The sequence below is a fragment of the Helicoverpa armigera genome, chromosome 2, assembly GCF_030705265.1.
Source record: "Helicoverpa armigera isolate CAAS_96S chromosome 2, ASM3070526v1, whole genome shotgun sequence".
NCBI lineage: Eukaryota > Metazoa > Arthropoda > Insecta > Lepidoptera > Noctuidae > Helicoverpa > Helicoverpa armigera.
In genome coordinates, this window is record NC_087121.1 from 2,092,599 (window position 1) to 2,113,273 (window position 20,675).

Genomic DNA, 20,675 nt, shown 5'->3' on the forward strand with positions numbered 1-20,675 from the left:
AACTGACAAACAGTTTCTCACATAGACGTAAAAGTAGAGTACGCAAATCTCTGCTTAGGAAACTTTGTTCCTCCGAGATACGGTGCCCATCATGTTCCCGTCATCCATGTTGTATGTGACTGCACAAGTAAACATAACCTGTGATTAGGCTAGTATATAAGTACTTAAATTAGTAAATCCTTTTGGGGATTGGAGGAGTCTTAAAAAAAAATTACAATAGCGTCACAGAACAAATAATAAGTTTGAGAAGCCCTGACCCAGGATGTAGATGTTTGACAGTCATTGTCGGTAATCTGAGTCAATCGTTCTTACAAGGGGACACTTCGGTGGCAATGACAAGTCAGGCAGTTCCTTGTAAGTAAAATATCATATTATTTGAAACCTAAAACTGGCTTGCACTAACTTAATATGTATATCTTTACTAATATTATAAAAATGCCAATGTTACTTTTTTTGTAGCGACAACCAATATTACTTAACTGATTTAAATATGTTTCGTAGACAGATTATTTAGGGCCCGATAAAGGACACAAGGCTATGTATTTTACCAGTTATGGGAAGGGGTTCTAGCGTTATGAAATAGACAAAAATACAATAAAACAATAGATTGGAATTTAATTCAGCAATTCCACGTTAGCCAATATTTTTAACAAAACACACTAGAATATTCCAGCTTCATATCTATCTGAAACTAATCGCAGGTATTTATTATTCATAATATATCTTTAATTTAATTAGATAATAACGTATTTAAATAACAATTTAGGTACATTTCAAGCACAATGACATTTCGTGTTTTTAAGTGCATTAGTACTGAATTGTTATGATATTCGATGGATTATAGAGAGATTATGAGAACAATAATAAGTGGTATCTGGATATGTATAGTTTGAAGTCCAAGAGATATGGAATTAATTATATTAGAACAAATAACAAGGACCCTTTCCACGTTGTATGTAAATAACAATTATCGGGGTTTTCTTAAGTCATATTTTTTTTATGTATCCGCGTTTCTTCCATTCGGTTTTTCCGCTTTTTGACATCGCTCGATTCGTATGGACCGATTTCTGCCGCTCGGAATCTGTCGCGCGTGTTTTCGCGACAAAAAACCGCCAGTGTGAAAGCACTGTTGATCAAGATTCGTCTGATGACTGAATTATATATTATATTAATTACCATAGATTCTACTTACATATATTCATTCAAATTTAGTTTAACAGAGAATAACATTCTTAACTAGTTAAACAGGTTATATTCTTCCTATTCTTATTCTTTACATTAATTAGGCAATATTTATATAATACATTGTTATTTTCGTTTTATTTTAGGAATTTTATCAAGTCTATCTTCCGACATCTGAATCTGTTAAATTCTAAGATTGACAACTAAATAAAACGTCAAAGTTGTCTAACACTGCTTTCTACAAAATTTCCAGCCGGTTCGATTTAATCAGAAATTAGTAATTGAATATTAACAGATATTCAAACATAGGGAAGAGCTACTATTTCCGACAATAACCCATTATTTCATATTTCAATATTTGTTGCAAGTTTATCACTTATTCCTGGCATAAATCCAAGCAAATAAATGAGTGCCAAATACGGTCAGATAATGAATTGTTAACCTCAATAAACACTGCCAAATTAGATAATTATTATTAGATATTAATCTGGCTAATTAAATAGATTGGCACAGTCATTTATCATAGGTATGGAAAGCTGGTTTGTACCTGTAAAATGTTTTAAAATATTATGAAATTATCATCATCATGAGAGAGTGCCAGGTGTAGCGACGTCACGGATAGAGCAAAGTGGAAAAGAAAAATAAGGAAAGCGGACCCCACCACCATGTGGGATGCATAGCAAGAAAGAGAGAGAGAGAAATCATCATCATAGCTGCTTAGCTTTTTCCCAGCTATGTTGGGGTCAGTTTTCAGTTTAGCCGAATGCAGCTGAATACTTTTTAGGGTTCCGTACCCAAAGGGTAAAACGGGACCCTATTGTTTTCGCTCCTCTGTCCATCCGTCCGTCCGTCCGTCTGTCACCAGGCTGTATCTCATTAACCGGGATAGTTAGAGAGCTGAAATTTTCACAGATGATGTATTTCTGTTGCCGCTATAACAACAAATACTGAAAACTAGAATAAAATAAATATTTTGGATTTTTTTTTGCTAATATTTGCTCTGTCGAGTCCGACTCGTACTTGGCCGGTTTATTTGCTTGGCTATTACCCTCAGTCTGATCCCCTAAACCCAGGTGTCTAGGCAATCCGATACCCATAGAAGTACCTACTGGTTGTCAGACTTTCTGGCTTCTGAATTCTGGGCAACCAAATAAAATTTTCCCTTATTTAAAAGAATTTTGAATTTATTTTTTTCCTAACAGAATTAAGCCCTTTATTAGATTAAAATTACCCAATTCGTGCTAATCTAAGCGTTATTATTGACACAAACGTAATTTCATGTTATCTCGTTATTGCTAATCGTAAATATTTTATTGTGTGGCGTTTTGTTTTTATAATATGCGGCTTAGGAATCAACTGTTAGGTTATTATCATTTTTCAATAGCTAGTCTTAAAATATCTAGTTTTTCATGACATAAGTATGTAGAGAATTTAATTAAATTATATATACGTACACTTACTTATAGATTTTAACTGCCTCGTTAGTCTAGTGGTCGCAAGCGCGGCTGCTGCGCTCGAGGTCTCGGGTTCGATTCCCGAGTCGGGCCGAAATCGCTTAGTGGGCTTTCTAAAACTTTCACAAAGTAGCTCGTAGTCTAGAGGTTGGTGATTGATTCACCCGTGCATCGGAGAGCAGGTAAATATCGGCCCTGCGCCTGATCTCTTTCCGGTCGTGTCGGATTGCCGTCCCATCGGGCTATGAGAGTGAAGGAATAGGGAGTGCACCTGTGTCTGCGCAAATGCTCGTGCACTATAATATGTCCTGCACAGCTGGCTGTAAATGAGAACAGCCGCCGTATCGTCGTATATATTAAAAAATATATAAAACCTATTTTAGACATACTAAAAACTAGCTTAGGTACTCAAAGGCATCAACAAATCTTTTCCAACGCTAAGTATCGACTGGGAGCGTGTCTTTTGCAATGGATAGCAATACTTATACTTTAGCAAGATACCTGACAGTCACCAGTCTCGCCAAGAGTAGAAACAACCATAACTTTATTTCATAGGTAGTTCTTTTGAGAAACGAGGTGAAGAGTGAGTTCGAACTTTCGAACTTATTTGGTTGCCAATTTGCATTTCGATGAATTCTTTTTATAAAACATAATAAAAGCTATACAAAACATTCACGCGGTACCTACGTTTCTCAAATAATTGTAAGTAACTACACAATTCGAGTCTATATTTTTACAAAATGCAAGCCAACCACAAACTATGCAGCTCAAGATAAAAATAATTCCAGAACGAGTTCAGTCCTTCCAGAGATAGCCCAACCCAACAGACAAACAGACTTTATCTTATTTTTATATTAATATTAGCACTGATTAAACTGGTTTCCAAGTGATGTGAACAAACAGTGTTCAGTTGAGTATACGTCTGAGAGAGACCCATTTGTGTGGTGTGGTTGAATTATTGAATAATATTAAGTGTTTTTATATTTCTACGTGAGTATGTTATTTAAATTAATGTTATTTTAATAGCTTTAAAAATACCTATAAGTTGTCCGGAATTGTAGCCACAGTTATGTTCATCAATAGTTGATTGTGTTTCATCTAAATTGGTTGAGCTGTGTAAAAAACGCAAAAAAGGGAAAGGAGATAGAGTCATACAAAATAGCTATACTTGTCTGAAATAAGGCATTTAATGCCTTGCTCATGCGCATTTGTGATTCGACCATACATTTTTTGAGTACCTAGCAAAAGAAAAATATATAGTTATTGTATACACTACTTTATGTAGTTGTAGGTATGTGTGTCACACTTTTGTGGTAATAAGGCTTTACTTATTATTTTTGATTAGATTAGTTTGGACAAAAGATATTGAAACGAGATTTAAACGATTCCTAAATATGTTTTTATTAGTCACAAATAGTTTTTATATTTTAGGTAGCAAACAAATACGTGGGCATATATCATAATTAATATGATGAACTGATGATAAAACTAATAAATAGTGATAAAATCTTATAATAATGTTAATCCGACTATCAGAGTATCAGATTAAAAGACCTACGGTAAATTCTTGGTGACGTCAAAATTTTATTTTTAACCAGATTATAATAATTAGGCAAGTCTATCATAAAAGATCAAATTCCGTACCTATTTTTCATCCCTAATGACTAATATAATATAAATGCGAAAGTAACTCTGTCTGTCTGTCTATTACGCTTTCACGTCTAAGCCACTGAACTGATTGTAATAAAATTTGATACACAGATAGAGTTGACCTTGAGAAAGAACATAGAATAGTTTTTATCCTGGACTTTTGAAGAATTCTCTTGGAAACGCGATATAACCGAACTCTACGCGGGCGGAGCCGCGGCCGGAAGCTAAGCTAAGTACGAGATAAGAAAATAAAACCATAAATCTTAAAAATAATCTTCGCTTTAGGTACTCGTCTTAATGATAGTTGTTTGACCCTAAAAGAAACATCAGTTACCATTCGTAAGCAAAAAGAGTCGTTTCTTAATTATAAGTACATTTACATTGGTGAATTTTCCGCTCAGTCTTTCCTCTTGCAACGCGCGGATTGTACCATAGCACAGAGTACTTTTATTTTAGAGGATTGAAAATCAAAATCAAAAGTCATTTATTCTAAGTAGGCTGAAAATCAGCACTTTTTGAACCCGCTCGCCCTTCACCACTTCCTATGTGTTTTTGCTGGGAAGAAGAAGTGGTGGAACAAACTCCCTAGCAACACAATTCTAGATCGATTGAAAATAGCTCATAGACTGAGTGTAGATGAGCGACAAAATCTCTGAAAGCTAATAGATATGCTGCGTAGTCAAGTGGCTAACAAATAATTATTAGGTATTAATAATAACATATCTATAGCACAAATTCTATACCCAATATCAGCCACTAATTCCTAACCTCGTACGTTAAGCGTATCATTAACAGATTCCTAATTATTAGGCACTTTAATGAGAACGTATAATCAGTCAAAGGAAATCCACGGAGCAATTAATTGTCGATGCTGATTAAAACTAGATTCGCTTGCACATAATCTGGAACTCTCCTACGTTTGTATAGTAAGATGCTTTGTCAGTTCAAAGGAATATCACCTTTGTGGGTTGTCTACTTTGATGTTGACACCGATCGATTTAGTTTTAGCTGCCTTGTAATTAAAACTGAGCAACCAAAGTATTTCTTTTGTACACTGTTTGGAATAATTATTTGGTCATATAATAATAACAATAATAATTTTTAATATTAATATAATTCAATATAATAATTTATTATGTTAACTAGATGCCTCCTTGAAAAAAACTAGCTTCTAGTTCTAGTCTGGTCTAAGTTAGTATCGCAGAAAAAACAAGTTGAAAGCAGACTAGTTTTTAGTTATAAAAAGTTTTAATAAGTAGTTACAATTTCAGCTAGAAGTTCATTATTCTATTTTTTTCTGACTTTTTGAGGCTTAAATACTTTAGAAACAATCACCAAACTCCTCGATATATAAATAGGTAGGTACAATAATGGCGAGACAAAGAAGAGTCAAAAATTGTTATCGAATAAAAAAGGTTTAGGTACGCGTCGGCTCGAGACTAAATACTTGATAATGTTCTCGCACAAAGGTTACAATTTCGAAACAAAGGTACATTTTAAGATGTCGCAAGCAATTTTTTTGGTTACTGTGAATTACATTTTTTGATCACAGTATTGCACTGTGCCGTACCTACACGTGTTTCGTTTTTGGTAGTAGGTAAAATCTTCAAGTGCTCTCACTGTGGGTGCAGCGTGAGGTGTCAGACTCTTACTGACTAAAACCCACCATGTGCCTTCTGGAGCCCATTATGTACCAGTACCAGGGCCACGGAAACTTTTTCGAAACAATAAAAATGCTACTTTAAAAAGGCTCCAATATTTTTTTTACGTGACGTCAAAAATTCTGCTCACCAGTGTAAATGGTTTTCATAAAGCATACCGGTAGTTAATGCGTTATTCATTGACATGGAAGCGATATCTTTTGATGAGTTCTCTCTGTGTCTGTCTGTCTGTCTGTCTATGTGTTTGTCACTGGCGATTCATAAGTAATGAGCCAAAGAATTAATATTCAAGTGTTAAAGCTTCGATTGTTGAAAGATTGACGGTTTCCTCTGCTTTTACTGGTGTTTGTTTTTTTTATTTCTCTCATACCTACAGTTGCAAAATGGTGGAAAAGTCTTTTTGTTCAGTTCTGTTGTGTTTTTACACCATTCCCGAAAACGGTTTTAAAAAGTGCCCTGTGTTGGTCTGGCAATAAGTTGTAAATTTTGTGAAGTACAAATTCATTACCTATATTTGTTGTTATTAGGAAATTTTAAAGCATTTATCTTTGATTTTATAGCGAAACTGTACTTATCGAAGGTAGGTAACAATCTATAAGATTTCAATATTGTTGCAGGATCATGGCTGCTCAAGAATTTCCGTGGGAAATTAAAAATGTTACTGAAGATGAAGACAAAACCATAAAAAAATATTATAAAGGTAAAGCATCATTTCCAATACTTAGATGTATACCTGGTTAAAGGCATTTTCCTTAGTTTTCATATAATGGCGCATGGTTTTCGTTTTTCAGACTACGTGAGGCCCTTTATTCGAGTCGGTCCGAAGGGGTACATTGCAAATGCAGGTTACGGAGACCACGCTGCTGAAATCTACAATCTGGAAGTCAGACCTGATGATATATGGGTCACCACGTTCTCTAGATCAGGTGAGCTTTCGTCATCAGCCTGAATACTACTACCCATCTGCCATCAGCCTTCCTAAACTACTTAGCTTCATTATTTGCCTAGCCCTTTCCCAACCATGTTAGGTTCAACTTCAGTCTCACAGGATGCAACTGTCTACTAGTGTTTTACAAGGAGCGATTGCCTATCTGACCACCTCAATCCCTAGGAATGACTGGTTGTCTGACTTAATGACTTCAGACTACCCATGTAAAAATGACAAATCCGTAACTACTGAGGGTATTCTGTGTTCAGTGGCCAAACATATAGGTTTAGTAACCCTAACAGAAGTGAGTCAAAATTCAATATTGCTTATCTCCCTATGTATATATATAGCAGCAATGAGTAAATAAGCGTTATCAATAGACTTAAAAAACTTTTTGTTTCAGGCACCACCTGGTTGCAGGAGCTAGTCTGGCTGGTTGCTAACAACCTGGACTTCGAAACCGCGAGGGCTGTGCCTCTTAGCAAGAGATTTGCGTATATTGAGTAAGTTTCTGCTGACTTTTTTCACCCAACTTACAAGAGAAGTTGTCAATTTTGGTCTTAACCCGACTGCGCACCGCAAAGGAGGGTTATGTGTTCATCAGTCGATGTATGTATTTAAATTGTTAATTATGAAAAGTACTGCGAAACCAATTTAATTGTTATATGAAGTTAATAATTTGATAAGGAACTCTTTAACCTCGCTGGGCGCCATTAGTTCCATACCTATAGATAGCAAAGTTTTCTTCATGAGTCACCGTTTCAACTGGTTGAAACCGCATGAAAACCTGTGCAGAAATTTTTGAGTTTATCGCCAACCGACATTTATATAAGCAGAAAGACAGACATGGCGAAGGATTATCGTCACCTTTAAAAATTAACCTTGGTCCAAAAATTAATGCTCAATCCTTCTCCATGTGAGAGGAGGCCTGTGCCCAGCAGTGGGACGATAAAAAGGCTGTAACAGTAACAGGTCCAAAAATATATTTTTACTTTTTGGCCTTGCTTTTCATTTTCACTTTTTATATGAGTAACAAGAATATTATCGGCCCATTTGGAGCGTGACGTCATTGCCGATAGGACCACATTATCTGGCGTATCAACCATATCTTTGGATCAGCAGATCAATATATTTTCGGTTATCAAACTAGGATATTGATATACCTGGTGAAGACTTGGCTAACGTGAAGTAAGTTAGCGTAATTATTTTTTAAAGCAATGACCATTTTATGGTGTTTATAGTGGCTTGTCTAAGGGTGAGAGCACGGCTTTACTATAACAATGACCGAACCAACAGCATTCCAAATCGCCAATTTGATAGTTAAATGGTGCAACTCGCTCTAACTGTTACTTTATCCAGTTAGTCCAATTACAGAAGCTATAACCAGGAATTTTAAATACATAGGTGTTAAAAAAAGAAAATACAGTTAGACGCATACACACATGCAAAAATACTGTAACACAAGAACATAAACTTGAAGAATTTATGGCTTTTCATGAATGGGTAAATATGAGAACCATGTGTCTAAACGATTATTTATTTCTGCGGAGGGTGGAGACAGCCGGGTATCAGACTCTTACTAGATCAAACCGGTTCATTTCAGTTACTATGCCTCCTTAAAACAAGCGTCTCACATCAACCTTACATATAGCACACCTTAAAATCCAAGGTAGAATTTGAAAGAGTATTTATTCAGATACTCTATGTCACCCGTCAAACAGTGCAATCATTTTTGACATTCTTCTGTCATCCATCTTGCAATCTGACAGGACGTTTTAACGTTTTAATTTTGAAGCAAAAGCGTGCCATATTTGGATCATTTTGTTTATAATAAGTGCATTGTTCGTGACAACGTTCACTACTACTAATTATTTTCTGGCTGGATTACAGCCAGAAAATAATTTACAGAAAATAAAATAATTTCTACAGACAATATTCGTGATGCGGTTACACGCTGTAGTTACATAGAAATAAATTTTATAATATTTATAATAGGTCCGTTTGTTTCATGTGCTGCTTTCAGCAACCTCTGTTCATATTTTATTAATGTGTTGAAAACCCGTTCGGCGAGAATATTGGCAACTTTTTCAATGGACGTGCGAAGTAATTCTACTTCGGAGCATGACGCGGGGTACATCTATTGATATCTATATTTGGGGATGTGATGGGGAGGAATTAATGATATTGTGAGGAAGGCTTTGGGAATGAACGTGGAAGGATTTAGTGGAGCAGGACGACCAAAACAACGATGGATGAATTGTGTGAAAGAATCTTACTCTTGAGATGACGGAAGATAGAAGAGTATGGGTGGAGAGAACATATTGCGCCGACCGCAAATAAAATTGGGATAATTGCAGGAGGATGATGATGATATATATATTCTTTCTTAACTGTCTATTATATAAAGAGGAAACATTTATTTGTTTGTACCCTAAAGCCCTCGAAACTACTTAACGGATTTGAAAATTTATTTTACTGCTGGAAAGCTACACTATTCCCAAACAAATATCGTAGGCTTTATTATATCGACTACGGAGAAGTTCCCCCAGGACAGGGTTGAAACCGCGGGAAAACAGCGAGTATCATAATATCTATATGCGAGGTAGCTTCATGGCTTTATGTTGCTGAGACAGATATAATATATTATGCTATAAATAGACTGATAATAAATACGCATTGTCCATGACGCGATTGATATAATAAAAGAACCACTAGATATTTATGTACATTGTACATTCCAGTTATAAGTAAACGAAATGATTCATTTTTTATTTGGGTGAATCATAATAGTTGGAGGTCTCCGAAACTTACTGCTGCTTTGGCCATTTTTTGGGGAACATATAGACACTACCCTAAAAATTATTCAGTGTTTTTGACACCGTCAATTATTTGACCCTTGATTTTATTTTTGATTCCTTTATCAAATTCTCTTTCAGGTACCCTACTCAAAGAGCCGAAACACGAGAGGAGTCAACACCGACAAACCCGAATGCTCCCCGAGCGACATTCGAGGACTTTCGAAGTTTGCCGAGCGTGACGTCACCGCGTTATGTCAAATCTCACCTGCCACTGTCACTTTTGCCGCCTAAATTGCTAGAAACTGCCAAGGTGAGGATTTTTCTTTTGCAAAGTAAAACCAGTTCCCCTGTTTTGAATTTTCATAATCAAGTAATCCGATACCTCTGGCTAAGACTGGTTGTCAGACTTTCTGGCCTCTGACGGGTAGTCAAATATGTAAAAGGACAGCCGAGGCATACGAATTTATCGTGCCTTCTGAAACACAAAAGAACTCGTCTCTCGACCACGCCAAGCGTTGCTTAATCGATCGTTGATCGACCGATTATAATCGAATGCTTTGTGATTGATCGATCCGCAAGGCTTTGCTTCGAGCTAGATTTCCGAAATACATAGGTACCTGCATATTTCCACATATAAGTATGTAAGCTGGTTGTTATTTTTGTTTGAAGGTGTTCTACATAGCTCGAGACCCTCGGGACGTGGCTGTGTCATATCACTTCGCTCATAAGCTGTTCAGATACTTCGATGACAATGTCGAATTCAAGGAGTTTTGGGACCTGTTCAAGCAAGACTTGAGTGAGTTCTCTTTCATTTGGCCTTCAGACATTTGTTAATTTATGATATAGACTTACATCTAAAGGACAATCAACTCTTCTTAAAGAAATAATCTGCAAAAAGGCCTTTGGCCATCTTCTGGGCACCTTTATCGGCAGTTTTCCAGAAACCCAACTCAGGTTTACTAATCGCATAAAACGTAATCGTCCATCTATAACAAAGGTCTTGTTGTTTTGTATCTCTTTCAGTAATGCACACACCTATATTCCCGCATGTGGAAGAGGCCTGGCAGAAACGGGACCATCCCAATATGATGTTCTTGTTCTATGAAGAGATGCAGAATGTGAGTTACAGCCATTCCTTACCTACCACAACAAACAGCAGGAAAAACATAAAACCTCAACATTTTCATAAAAGAATTACCTAATACGTATAGATAGATAGGTAGTACGTGCTAATTTTAGCAGATAAGATAGCTACCCATCGCATATGGCTAAAATTACTTGAAATACAGTGAATCATGTTTCTATGTATATTTTATTTTTGGTATCGTGCTGCCGTTTATCAGTCATGAACTTCACTTCGCAACGAGCCATATAAATTACTTCTAACAATTTTTTTTCAGGACTTGCGCAACATCATAGAAAGGGTTTGCAAGTTCCTTGATAAGGAGTATTCAGAGGAGCAGCAATTATTACTAGCGGAGTATCTGAACTTCAACAATATGAAGCAGAAGACTATGGTCAGCAAGACCAATGAGGATGGCAGTGAGGTCACTTTCTTTAGGAAAGGTGAATAAATATACCCCTTAAGCTGATGGATGATACGTTTCATTTGTAGTTAGCAGCGTAGCTAGCTGATGGTGGAACGAGATTTACTTATAACACCGAGACCGGCTAAATAAAGGGCACTTAAAGCACGCAGTTAAATTGAGAAACTCGTTTTTCTGCATAGTTGGGTAACCAAATGGCAAGGGGATAAGGGTCTTTTGGCTTGCAAACTAAAAATCGCAGCTTGGATATGTGACTAATCATGCTTGTTGCACACTAACAACTCACTAATCTTTAGAGTCCATGTCAACCTCAGGACTTGGGAGGGTGGAACTGTGGGGAACGGCTAGTAGGTATTATAAATAAATAAATAAATAAATAATAATTATAACACAATGTATACCAACAGCAGAAATAGAACTTGAAAAGATGAAAAGCCGGCAACGCAATTGCGACTCCTTTGTTGTCTATGGACGGCGATAATCGCCTACCATCAAGAAATGCGTCTCCTTCAACATATTTCTAACATACCCATCCTTCATAACCTATATTCAAGTCTCATCATCTTCCGAGCCTTTCCTCAACTATGTTGGGGTCGGCTTCCAGTCTAACTGGATTCAGCTGAGTACCAGCGCTTTACAAGGAGCGATTGCCTATCTGACCTCCTCAACCCAGTTACCCCGGCAACCCAATACAACTTTGTGTCATACTTACTGGCTTCTGATTACCCGTAACGACTGCCAAGAATGTTCAATGACAGCCGGGACCAACAGTTTAACGTGAAACTAAAACCATATTCGTGTTTCATGTCTATTTAAATAAAAAATGGATAAAGATATAATAATCCAAAATGGGGCACAAGTAGGTATATAGCTTACTGTGTTCATGATCAAACATTGTTGCAAGCGCTACAATATACAGCTAATTAGGTAATAGCTCAGATATCCAATAAACTATAATTGTAGGGACCGATATTGCTAATCAATTCGAGGAATATACGCGATGCCTTGTTAACTGGGATATATTACAGTTTCCAGCTACTGACTATGTTGATTATAATACTCTCAGTAATACTGTAATACCCAGATCCTGTAACAGCTTCCAGGAAGACGAAAGACTAACATGATGCTCTTTGAAGACTAATGAAATATGGATTAACCATGCTGCAATGCACGTACCCATTCCGAAAACAGAAGAACTCGATTTATGTAAGGATGAGTAAATGGTAGATTTGCATTTAGCGACTCTTACCGACTTTTAACGATCCTGACCATCCTCACAAGCATGCATGCATAAGCTTTAATCATCGCACTAGCTTTTTGAATATTGTACATATTTTATAATTTTGATTGTACCATATATGTTGATTGATGTGCCCCAAATCAAGACGGAATGCTAAATGGAGGTGGGATCCACTGGCGTGCCGTGTCAGTTAAAGGCTTTCTTAGCTTCTTCTCTCTCTTTGGCGAGTAAACTGGTGTGAGTACCTTTTTGAGTAATCGGGCTTAGATACTCTGTTGAGTCAACGGTTGTAGGTAACCTGGAAAGTGACGTGTGTCGGTAGGTACCATGATGAGCATTATTTTCAGAAAATCATTAGTGTTTAGGGGCTTTTTGCAATCAAGGACATTAGTTACTAGTCAAAACAAGATAGCACGTTAGATAATACGCCTAGGATTGCTTATCTTTACACGTAATAGTTATCAACAATTGACGCGAGATTTATATCTACGGTGCTTGTTTAGGCTTATTGTGACAGTAAAAACTAATACTTACATAGTTCAAACAACAAGAAGAAATAATTCCACGTAAAATAATGCTTACAAGATAACGAGAACAGGAAAAAAACACATAGGAAGATGTTCTTACTCTGGTATGTAAAATGAGGATGAAAGTCATCGGTATGGTCGCCGTGTCATGTGAAAGCTCTCTATGTATGTAGCTCCCGCATTTCTACATTACATGTACATGAGTATGCATGTAAAAAACCGGCCATGTGCGAGTCGGACTCGCGCACGAAAGGTTCCGTACCGTTATTTAGAAAATTAGCAAAAAATCACGTTGTGGTATGGGAGCCCCCCAAAATATTTATTCTATTCTAGTCTTCAGTATCTATTTGTTGTTATAGCGGCAACAGAAATACATCATCTGTGAAAATTTCAACTCTCTAACTATCACGGTTCATGCGATACAGCCTGGTGACAGACGGATGGACGGACGGACGGACGGACAGCGGACTGAAAACAATAGGGTCCCATTTTACCCTTTGAGTACGGAACCCTAAAAAAGACCTTTCAGTGTACTAATTTCTATTAAATGTCTTGACTAATTAGTTCAGGTAATCACAATAGTTAATCGTCTCTTTCACAGGGAAAGCCGGAGGCTGGGTCAACTACTTCGATGAAGAAATGACGAAGGAGTCTGAAGAATGGTTGGAGAACTATTTGAAAACCACTGATCTACGTTATCCTAAAGCAATAAAGTGAAATGTTGTAACGTTTAATCTGTTATTTCTATTTTTTATTGCCTATTAGGCAGGTCATTTACAGGCTACCATCCATCGTTGCAATAACTTTATTAACAAAGGTAATAAAATCGGTGAAAACTTTTCACATTTTAACAGAAATTATCACGCATGGTATCACCAAGACCACCTAACATGCCTGGGTGACGATTTATATTACACAGATGTATTCGATGGCAAAAGTCAAACAATTATTTTCCTTTCAATAAATTTCCTTTTTATTGTAAACCAATTAACGCGACGCAACAAAAGCTATTCACACGACATCATTATACAGTTCTTGAGCGTCTATTTGTTGTTCACATTTTCAATTCGTTTTATTATTATCGAGGAATGTGTGAAGACGCATACAATATAAACAAGGGAGCTATCGAGTGCATTGTTGTGCAAATTGCCACTCGTGCCTCGGGAACTTAGAAAATTCAACCAACTGGACACGCCACTGTTGTGCTTTTCCCTCTGGCAAAGATACGAGAGCGAGAGCGCCGGTCACACTCATGATTGTGTGTATCAAGTCTGTGTGCATCATGTGAACGAAAACGCACGAGTTTGCGATTATTTCTTGCATTAACCGCCAACAAAGCGTAAATAGGCAGTTTTTTGCAAATAGATTTGTGTTTAAAGCGGTTCCAGTTAGTTCATGCTCTAAGTTTGCGAACGTTCCACAGACAATTATTTGTTCAAATGGCGCGATGGCGGGAATAACGACAGACTATAAACTCCTGCGTGGATGTATGCCGTAATTTATTTGTTACCTTTGCTACAAATGGAAAATTGGAAAATGTATTTTATTTTTGTTTGGTGTTCTTTTACTTTCATAAAATGCTGCGGCATCCCGTACTGTATCCTCTGTTTCTAGATAGGATATAGCAAGCAGATTTTTTTTAAATTTGTGACGTTGAAGTTGTAAATACCTAACAGGATTTCTTGAACACAATCACGTAAGTAACTTCTATTGCTTACCCTGATTAGAATGAACTAGAATCAAACTTATTTATAGTTTTGAAGTTCATAAGTGCTTGTAAAGGCCTAAATGAAATACATGATTAGACTTTCACTTTGGCATAGCATCTATAACATCCCAACAGCGAAATAATTTTTCAAATCTGATCAGTAATCTCTAACAAACCAACTCAAACAACAAAAAAGCCTCCGTTTAGTATTAAGTACCTATGTACATTTCCGTACCCATAAATGTGCCTAAATGGCTTGTTTTCAATACGTAGAATCTTATTAAGACTTCGTTAAGCTATAATTCTCTTGTGAAGTGTTTGTGTCGTCGAGGTACCGCATATTGTGGTAGCCATGTTTGGAATTTTGATGTGATCTCGTACGTAAATATTATTGTTTTCGTTACGGTGGTATAACTCCTGAAACCTTGGAAGAGGATTATAAACGAAATTTACACAACAATGTGCTTTTTGAATTAATTAATTCGAGATCAGTCACTTCTCCCAAAGAAGCTCTTTTATCGCTCACATCGGGTAAGTAGGCATGTGCGATTTTTTAACTAAGTATCAAGCTTTTTACCCGACTGCCAAAGAAGGAGGGTAATGTTTTTCGAGTGTATGTAAGTATGTATGTATGTCTGTTCCTTTGTGACCTCCTGTAGCCTAAACGGCTTGATGGATTTTGATGTATGAGGTATCGTTAGATTTGTCTTGATTACGGGAGTGTCATAGGATACATTTTATCCTAAAAGTCCCACGGGATATTTTTTCTAAATTTTCCTTTAAAAAAATATGTATGCGGTATCATTAGATTCATTTCAATCACGGGAGTAATTAATATAGGATACGTTTTTTCTCAAAATTCCCACGGGAACATGTTAATTCTGCGTCAACGCAAAGCAACTCATGCGTTAGCAAGCAAAAAGATAGGGCGTGGCCTGGCATGCGGCGCGCGGCGCGGTGCGGAGGGGGATATGCTCGAGTATACAGCCCGAATGCGGGCACACGCATAAGGTAAAGTAAGGTAAAGTAAGGTACATAGTCTTCTACATCTACAACATTTTCGTTAAATAAAACAGCTAAAAGTTATAAATAAAAGAATTATTAAAAAACAAAATACCCGACTGCACACTAAAAAAGTAAAACAAGCCCCACAATAATATTGATCAATCAAATGCTAAAAACTAATTATGTAATACCGTTTAAACAATACCTATATTAAAATACACTACAATATGTGTTCGTAATCGATAGTTAAATAAACAGAAACTTATTTTGAATACAAATTTACTGAATATAATTTATAAATATTGATGGAAAGCATCGCAGGCGGGGACCACCTTGACCGCCACCAACGAAAATTCTGCTAAATGGTGCACAACCGAAATGACTATAAATAAGCCTCTGTTGGTCCCCGCCTGCGATGCTTTCCATCAATATTTATAAATTATATTCAGTAAATTTGTATTCAAAATAAGTTTCTGTTTATTTAACTATCGATTACGAACACATATTGTAGTGTATTTTAATATAGGTATTGTTTAAACGGTATTACATAATTAGTTTTTAGCATTTGATTGATCAATATTATTGTGGGGCTTGTTTTACTCTTTTTTTAGTGTGCAGTCGGGTATTTTGTTTTTGATGTAAGCTTTCTAGATTTACAAAAAAACTACTTTTAAAAAGCTAAAATGCAGTTTTACCCGACTGCTAAGAAGTTTTTCTTTGTTCACTATCTACTGCTAAAAAAACATTTGATTTTCATTTTTTGTATACCTAATTCTACTATATGTACCTATAGGTATAGGACCTTCACCTTTCTTCAAATATCTTTTCAACAAAGTTAACAAGTTCTTTATTGTACCCACCTGAAGTCTTTGCCCGTTTAACAAAAGAGCTACTAGCTTTAAGCGGTTGTGCCGATTTCGATGAAACATGTCCAAGAACCACCGCTGGAAGTCTATCTTTCGACTGAAAACCCGCTTCTAAATCGCCTTTTTTCTTTAACACGTTCAACGCGGAACGAGACCTTTTAGTTCTCGTTTGTGACGTTTTAGTATCGCGCAAGTGAAATCCTATGTCCATCTCATTTCGGCAAATGATATTTCTGTATGTTTCTTTACTGATAGAGTGAGACAAATATTTTTGTTCACATTAGGTACATTGGATGTAGTATTTTTATGAATAAAAACGTACGAGATCTAATAGGTCTCGTTGCGACCAAATAGTAAAATTTTGCATCTAGCGCGGAACGAGAACTAAAGGATCTCGTAGCGATCTCGTGCGAATCCTCACAAGAAAATAATTAGTGTCGTGTCAACTTTCGATGTGTGCATATCAATTACGCTATAATCCGGAAGTGACCACTGAACACAAATATATAGTGAATACCAAGAAGAGACGTTGTGTGAGTTGCTATGAAAAGGCACGAAAACAATGACTAGCAAGGAAGCTGATAAAAGACAAAACAGGTAAAAGGTTTCTGTGTGAAGTGTGAAAAAACTATGTCTCTTCCATGTTAATGAAAAACATTGTCATTTTTTGCACTGAACAGTTTATTAGTTTCTAATGCCTTACACTATAGTATTATAATAAATGATTAATTTTATCGATAATGTTGTTGGTCTTATTGTTTCTCATCACTATTTTTTTATCGATACTATGCAATATCTGCAAAACGAGATCTAAAAGTACTCGCATTTTCTTGCTATCTAGTGCAGAACGAGATCCAAAAGTTCTCGTTTTTCTATTTTGTAAATTTTTCATTATTGTTTTCGACATAACTTGAGGCGGTGAAAACCTACTGAAAGGTCTTATCATCTCCTACCTACACATACAAAAAAAAATATAAAATTATTCAAATTTCATAAAACTATTGGGGTTTGAAGTGACTGAGTCGTACGAGATCTGCTGGATCTCGTTGCGTTATTCCTGATGGATCACGACGAGAACTTATAGATCTCGTTGCGTCATATTAACTAGATGCATAAATGGGCTTCCGCGATGAACGTGTTAAGAAATAGCGCTTGCCACAGACTGACACATAAAAAGATATAAAGCGGTCTAACTTAAATACCATTTTTTTTAAACGGGAGTAAAAAAGGAACTTGACAATCAAACTACAAAAAAATATTTTTAATCCATTTATTATTTTCATTGTAAACTCATACACTTGTTCTATCATCAACCGTTTATAATTTACGTTATACACGTCATACATCACGAGATGAGACTTAACACTAACGCACCTTGTGTTGTAAGAAACGACCGCCATTTTGAATAAAGTAAATAAAAATAATTGTTATTTTGTTCATAGATGTTACAGATGTTATTATGTTGCATAATAAGAGGAATTAGTAAAAAACGTTGTTTTTAGTAATAGGTAATTAGAGTTACAACCATCCGTTACTTATATTTTTTGACAAAAATATTAAGCGGATTTGTAATAATAACCTATTTTTTCTAATATTGAGCTTATTTCAGCTTACGGTGTTACAATCTCTTCTAGTCCTGATTAAAATGACTGCTTGATTATACTTACACTTTTATTGAAATTAAGGATTATTATGGTAACTCATCTCTTACAACACACAGGTGACAAATGCATTTACATTACATTAAACATACTCGGGCGCACCATAATTGACTTGAAAAAGCAAAACAACGAATAAAGCGAGATTTAAAAAAAACATTTAAAAACATAAACGTGTAAATTCTAAATTCAGTATTTCGAAAAATAATCTATTCGGATACGCTGCCAAATAATCACTTGGATAATCAGTAACAACATAATTTATGGCACTTTGTAATAAAAAGGAAACATCAAAACGGTCCACATTATTAAAGTATCAAGAAATTTTATAACCGAGAAAATACTTCAATCTTTAATTTTAATTCAAAATGTGGATGTTCCTTCAAAAATGACTTAGCAAACCTACTAAGAAAATGCAGAACAAAAATTACTAACCTTATATTAATTGATGTTCATTATTTTAGAAATAAAAGGCTAATATTCGAAATTCGCGTGACTTACTCCCGCGTTACGCTTCCTATTTAGGTAAATATATTACCACACTACGGTAACTTCATTGTATTGTATTCAAATTAAAAGCAAACAAGCTTCGAACAACTGAAGCAATTTCTGTTCCCGGATTTGCTAAAAAACCTTTTTGAGTAATATCCCGCGAATCTATCAACGTTCGGATACTTTACCCGGTAAGAAATCACCTCGTAAGAACCGTAAACATATTTTACAACTGTCTAAGTGTTTATTATTTACGATTATAAATAGTGTGCAGTAATTACATTGAAAAATTGTGTTTTCTTACAATGTAGAGATAGTATATTTTTGTTATTGCATATTTTATTTCCATTTCGTTTGAAATTTACACACTAGGGTCACGCCACATTACGACACCACAATTTTTACGTCGTAAAAAAGAGATATAAAAATTTCGTAGTCTCAAAAGTGACCGAATAGGTTTTATTCGTTTATACCATTCAGACGAGAAAATAATCACAATTATTAACAGCCATCCTCTTCGGTCGGGTCCCAGGGATTACACAGGCTTGAGAATCTATTGCTTTATCTATTGGCAGTAATAAATTAGTTATTGAGGCTACTGGGACCGAACGAAGGTTTCACGATATTGACAATGAGTAACTTGTTGCTGTACAAATTTGAACCTTATCACCTAAACCTTAAACATACTTAAGTTAAATTATGCTTTATCTTTGGCGAATACACTGCATATGGTACCGTGAAATTTGAGAAACTTAAAGAATACTTTGATCATAAAAAACCGTACGAACGTCGTTGTAAAGTCTCACAAAATTCCCTATTTTAATACTGAGATACAAAACAGTTCGCTTAATAGAATAAAAAATGGTACCATTGTTACTTATCCTACGTAATTTATTAGATACAGCTAATAAGATTATCCCGGTCGTGTATCATTGAAAATAATCCGTATTTTGACTTGCACAAGAGCCAAATTTTAATGTTCGTTATACCCGGCGCCAATATTCAACCTCTTTGTTCAGAACATTGTATGAGCATATTTCTAGATTATTTTCAAGAATACACGCCTCCATTAAACGATTAATAGTTACATTTTGTGGTGTTAATAGCAAGAGCAGTACTTTTCCATTAATGTTAATACTACACTGTTTACAGACAAACCGTCAGAACAATTCTTGATCAAATGGCAGTTATCATTTGCACCTTATTTACAAATAATTAATACATTTTTATTTAAATTGCTTCTACCAATTCCACATCTTACTAGTCAAACACGATGGAATGCTTAATTTTTATTTTATTTACAATTAATTTATTAGCTGTAAATAAAATAAGTTTGAATTCAAATTTAAAATTAAATAGCCCTAACTTATATTTACATTAGGTCCACGCAATTCAAATCAGTTAAAATTTTGAGCCATAAATATGAAAGCTAAACAATATTTATTACTATACCCGGTAGAGATTCCAGATTAATTCAAAATAATTATAATTTTATATTTCAAACGTCGTTTTAATTATTTGTGTAATAGCACACAAGGATGAAAGTAAATTACGATTATCTACTGTTAATATTATGTACATGCTTACATTATGTAGAGATATACAATGCAATAAAATTTCTACTGTCGGGCTCCAAGCCAACTACTTTTAAATGTAATAGAAACATGCCAAAAGAATATTTTTCCAATAATTTGGCAATTTCGTTCTAAAGTTAGCGCTAAAAAGCGTTTAATCATACTAACTGTTGGAAAGTTAGACCATAGCCGGATTCATCTTATAACTATATTGAGCGAAAACCCGAGTTCAAAAACATTCATAGTGTTTGTTGACAGCAGTCGTCACTATAAACTTTAACGTGAGAGTTACAACAAAATTGTTATAAAATATTGGTCGTCAACATTCGCTAACACAGCCTTATTAGACTTTAATGATACATACTGACAAACAAACAATAAAAAA

At 35.5% G+C, this 20,675-nt stretch overlaps 1 protein-coding gene across 2 annotated transcripts; it reads left to right on the forward strand.

Annotated features, from left to right (window-relative positions):
- Window positions 1-302: 302 nt before the first annotated feature.
- Window positions 303-13,721, forward strand: LOC110372097 (sulfotransferase 1C3). 2 transcript variants are annotated; one of them, XM_064037408.1, is made up of 9 exons: window positions 303-354; window positions 6,565-6,647; window positions 6,739-6,873; window positions 7,279-7,378; window positions 9,812-9,983; window positions 10,343-10,469; window positions 10,697-10,791; window positions 11,074-11,239; window positions 13,589-13,721. In XM_064037408.1, the coding sequence occupies exons 2-9, from the start codon at window positions 6,569-6,571 to the stop codon at window positions 13,702-13,704; spliced, it is 990 nt and encodes a 329-aa protein (XP_063893478.1). In that variant the 5' UTR covers window positions 303-354; window positions 6,565-6,568; the 3' UTR covers window positions 13,705-13,721. The 2 variants fall into 2 exon arrangements, with proteins under 2 accessions (XP_063893478.1, XP_063893476.1); XM_064037406.1 differs by lacking the exon at window positions 303-354 and adding an exon at window positions 3,534-3,626.
- Window positions 13,722-20,675: the final 6,954 nt, after the last annotated feature.